Raw genomic sequence first — 4,835 nt, forward strand, 5'->3', positions numbered from 1 at the left:
TGCTTCTCTTTCAAGAATTATAGCCAAGCTTCTAAGATTGGACCACTGAAATATTCCTTTGTAAGCAGCTGTAAGTTTTGAACCAAGGGTGGTTTGGTTGGCTGGTTGGTTGATTTTTTTTTAATAAATAATACAATAATATGGATCCATTTTTTAAAAAGGTGTGTGTGTGTGTGTGTGTAAGTGAGAGAGAAAGAGGTTTCCCTCCCGCGCTTACTCCTTCTGCCCAGTTTCCGCTGTGTCCCCTTCCCCTGCCCCAGGTAACCACTGTTGTTGGTTTCTTGTGGAGTCTTAGAGATCTTTTGTGTATACAAGCGAATATAAACTATGACCTTTGTTTACCCACCCCCACTTACACAATGGGAAGCATGCTATGTGCACACACTGTTCTGCACCGTAACTTATCAATGTCTCTTGGAGATCTCTCCGTATTCATAGGGAGCTTCCGTGTGTTTTTTTTTAAGCTACACAGTGTCCCATTGTATGAATGGGCCATAACATTAATATTTAACCAGTCCCTGCTGATGTGCATTTGAGTGATTTCTAATCTTTTGTTTTTGTGAACAGTTGAGTTGAAGTGTTTGAAGGGAGTTGGGAGGCGGGTTGCTGTGTTGGCCTTAGATTAGCAAGTAAGGATGGTCCTGGGGTGTGTCATGAGGGCCCCAGGCCCACCCCGGATGTGTGTGTTGCCTATAGACGATCTGTGTATTGAATGCTCTGTTTTCTCCATTTTTTTCTTTCAGGGACAATTCAAGCTTTCGAAATACAAAAATCACATTGTGAAAGTCCACCAGCTGGCAATAATCCTTTTCTGTGTGTGTGTGTTTGTCCGATGGATGGGAGGTCTCCTGCTGGGCCTTCCATCTGCTCACTGAAGGGACATCCCTGAGCCGCGAGCTCCCTTTTGCACTCTTTCCTGGAGGATGGATTCTACTAGACACCCTCCAGCGTCGCGGACTTTATAAAGCGGAGAAACAGCAAACGTGACTTTGTCATAGACACACCTTTTTTTAATGGGTTTCTGTTGGGGGAGTTCAGCCTTGCGTTTTGCTGTGCGCTGTCCAGATGCCTCTTGGGCCTTCTGTCGTGCTGTTTGCTGTACGAAGGGCGTCATGACCACGTGTACAAGCCAGAGCTGTCAACTGAGAATTATCAGTGTTATGAATGTCTGTGCATCCAGGAAAAGCTTTTTGTTCGAGAGTCCCGGAATAGCTGTAAATGCTCTCTTCTAGCTCTGCCATTAAATTATTGGGATGTTTTGTTTATTTCACTCCCCTCTTCCCCAAAGCCCACCACTTTCTGGAAATGTGTTACTGGTTTTGTGTGGTCTCCTGCCTTATGCCCTCCTGTGGGGCTCTTTCTTTCTTCGGCACTGCTGCACTTAGACTTGCAGTCCAGTGGGCCACACGGGTTTCACTGAGGCGGCTTAGAAGGTATGACTGTAAATGAAGCTGGAGCAGGATCGGTTTGGTTAGGAGCGAGATTCTAACAGAGGTTCCGAGTGTAGGACCTGGAGCGGAGGCAGTGTCGGGAGCCATGTTTCCTGATGAGCAGGGCCTGTGCGTCCAGCCTGTTTCTGTGGGTTCTTGCACGCCCCTCATTGAGGAAGGGAAGCACAAGCCGGTAATGTTGGCAGGTACTAACACCTTCATGTGGTAAATTCTGTGATCCTGAAGCTGGGACGCCTGAAGACAAGGTGACTGTGACAGACGGCTTTCTTCGCATGGCTGTACCTGTCTGCAGTGGTCGGAAACGCCTGCTTTCAGTCCTCAGCTCCTGGTGTATATGTTAGCATGTGTGTGCTGACCCAGGACGCCCACAGAAACCTCTGCAGGCCACTGTAGGCATGCTTTTAAAATGACCAGGCGTGCCTCAGAGAAGCTGCGGATCTGACTCGGGAGGACTGACGTCAGAGGGGCTGGAGAGCATCGAGGATGGATGGAAGTACTGAGCACCAGTCCTCCAGCAGCCTCCAGGGAACACTGTCATACTCGGCTCTTGTGAGCAGAGATCGAAGTACCTTAAATTAAGGTCTCTCCTAAAACCTATCCTTGCAGGCCAGGGGGCCTTAGCCAGTTGGTCTCAGAGCAATTGTTTGAGAGTAGCAGGCGTTTCCTTATTGTATTTATATTACTCTCCTCCTTCCAACTCCTGAACACCCTCCAATCACCACTGTCTCTGGATGCTTCTTCCTAAAAGAACGGAAGTACAGGGCCAAAAGGGAGGTGCTTCTATTAGAGGTGAAGTTAGATCGGATAAGATCTAGCAGCGATTTAAACTCCAGGAATATGAAGAACAAACTAGTGCCCAGACCACGGTGAAGGGCTCGGGCAAACAGGTGCAGCATCGGCTCCTGTGGGGGCAAAGGCGGCCCCCTGAGGTCTGTTTAGACCGCAGGGAGGCCCTCACTTTTGCCTACACTCTGATTGCCATGAAAATTCCAAAGAGAGCAGATGTTTGGGTCTGCCCTCCTTTGGGCATCTCCCTGATGTGTGTGCGTGTGGGTGCACGTGTGCATAGTATGTTCACGAGTGAGGGTTTTGTCACGCCCAGTGCTTAGGTGTATTGTCCCTATTCATGTTTTTTACTTTTTTTTTTTTTGGTCTCATGTATTCAGATTTTTTAGTCTCTTGTGTTTTCTAGAGCTGCTCGTCTTTCCCCTTCCTCTCTGTCGTTGCAGTATTTGAAAGTTGTTTTTTTTCCCCCATCAAAACTCTGCTGACCCTCTGCCAGTTAGACGCAGAGGTATCGTGGTTACGCAGCATCTAACGCCTAGAGCACTCCAGGTATTCTGCCCGGCAGCTTTCACTGGGAGGCTGAGGGGTCTGTTCATCCAAACCACCCATTTTCCAGACTAGTTTGAGAGGTCTTTTCCTTTCTGACTCCATCAACCTGTGCTTTGCTGAGATGTGACAGTTGTGGTTATGGTGTCACCTGTTCTGGAGACAAGGGGAAAAGGCGCCCCAAGGCCAACCTAACAAACATGTACGTTGCTGCTGGAAGATGCGTCGCTTTCCACTTTGCACAGGCGGGCTGTTCCCAAGGCCCCTCTGCTGTTTTCCACTGGAAACTGGCCCCTCCTCCTCTCCAGTGCTCTTCTCATTGTATCCTTCTGTTCACGCGTGTGTGTGTTTCCCTGTGACATTGGCACTGGTAGTCAGTTTCCACCCAGAGAGGCTTGTGGTCCATGATGTGCTAAGAATGAATTTCCCAGTCTTCTCCGGAGGAGGAGCCGAGGCTGTGACAGGAGTGATGCAGTGTTGCACTTTCAGAGCAATTATCTACTGCAGTAATAAATGGAAATATCAGCAAGAACCCGTGTGGACTCTTTCATATGAGGGAAGAGGGGGAGCTTGTGGCTGGCAGTTCTGCCCTTTGGTGCATGGGTCTTCATTTTAAATGCATTCCAGAACAGAAAACGTGGGATAGTCCAGACAATGCCAGGACCATGGGCATAAAAGCATTATAACAATATTCTCTAATCAGAATTAATCATTGCCAAAACTCAATTCACATTTTAATATCAAGATATAGTTGTTAATGCTTCTTAACTGAGGTGCAGAATATTGGAAGTTCAAAGAATGAGGTCTTGAAGTAAATCACTCCAGGCCTAGGCCTGGAATGTTTGGTTTAGATTAGGTGGCTTAGCCCACTGATGGACACATGGGGCATACTGGTGACCGTGCCTGTGTGGCACACCAAGAGACAAGACGCTTTTGCAGAGCCTCAGTTATTGTTCAGAAAGGATTTCAAACAATACAGTCTCGAGACTGTCCCAGTAGACAGAAATTTCCTTTCTGTGTGGATTGGGCATGGTCCAAATAGGCGTCAGAAACCTTGCAAGTGATTCTTACAGTGCGGTAGAATTCTTGACTGGGTAACTTGAAAAGGGAGAAAGAAAACAAAAAATTAAGGAGGCAGCGACTCGAGGAGCTGTCTCTGAGGATGGACGCTGCCCACCTGGTGCTGGTATCTGAAGGTGAAACGAAGCTGGGTCTGACCTTGGACATGGCAGCAGGATTCAGCTGCGGCTGTGGGGGCGCTGCCGAGGTGAAGCAATGAGGCTGGGGTCCTACAGGTCGAACCAGGAGCATGCCACTTTCCCTCCCTCCAGCACCAACGCTGCCCTCAAGAGCACCTGTTGGAGAAATCCAGTGCGTGCCAGCTGGCAGAGCAGGGGTGTTTGTGGAGCTTTTTGCCTGTACCCCCAAAAACAATTCAAAACTGTGGAGCTGAGAGGAAAGCTTAGTAACTGGTATAGTCCTTCCCCCCCTTTAGCCACTCAGCATCGATATATATTTGAACTTTAATAATATCACAACAGCAACTCTCTTTCTGCCCAAGATACAATTAATTGTGAGATGTTACCATCTCCCCAAACTGAGAAAGTACAAAGCTTAGCAATGTGTAGACCTCTGGGCTGTGTTGATTCCTCTAATTAGGTCACAGTCTAGAATAACAGAATGATACCTAAAAACTTCCAACAAAACTTGCATGAATTAATGAGGAAAGAGAAGAAAAGTGTGTGTGTGTGGTGGTGGTGGTGGTGGAGGAGGATGTCCGCACATGTGTATACACAGCCATCAAGAATATGTAGTCTGGGGCCGGCTGAGTGGCGCGTTGGTTAAGAGTTGGCTTGGGAGCATGAGCTCTGAGCAGTAGGGCCCTGGTTCGGATCCCACATGAGAACCAGTGATGCTGCGCCCTCTACAGCTAAGATGGTGAACAACAGCTCAACCTGGAGCTGGGCTGCTGTGAGTCACTGGCAATGCTGGCCGGCAGCGGGCGTGCACTTTCGTGAGCTGCCATGAGTGGCCGTCCAATGGCCGGCAAGC

General features: G+C 48.4%; 1 protein-coding gene across 2 annotated transcripts in view; it reads left to right on the forward strand.

The window, feature by feature from the left end:
• EIF4E2 (eukaryotic translation initiation factor 4E family member 2) overlaps nucleotides 1–3,315 on the forward strand; it is a 28,114-nt gene extending 24,799 nt beyond the window's left edge. For both annotated transcript variants that reach the window (XM_019628987.1, XM_019628989.1), the window contains one exon: nucleotides 744–3,315. Coding sequence is in view for 1 of the 2 variants with exons in the window: in XM_019628989.1 (XP_019484534.1) it covers nucleotides 744–783 (40 nt within the window). In the remaining variant the exon portion in view is untranslated. The remainder of the gene's footprint in view (nucleotides 1–743) is intronic.
• Nucleotides 3,316–4,835: the final 1,520 nt, after the last annotated feature.

This window comes from Hipposideros armiger, unplaced genomic scaffold (assembly GCF_001890085.2).
Source record: "Hipposideros armiger isolate ML-2016 unplaced genomic scaffold, ASM189008v1 scaffold_17, whole genome shotgun sequence".
NCBI classification, from domain to species: domain Eukaryota; kingdom Metazoa; phylum Chordata; class Mammalia; order Chiroptera; family Hipposideridae; genus Hipposideros; species Hipposideros armiger.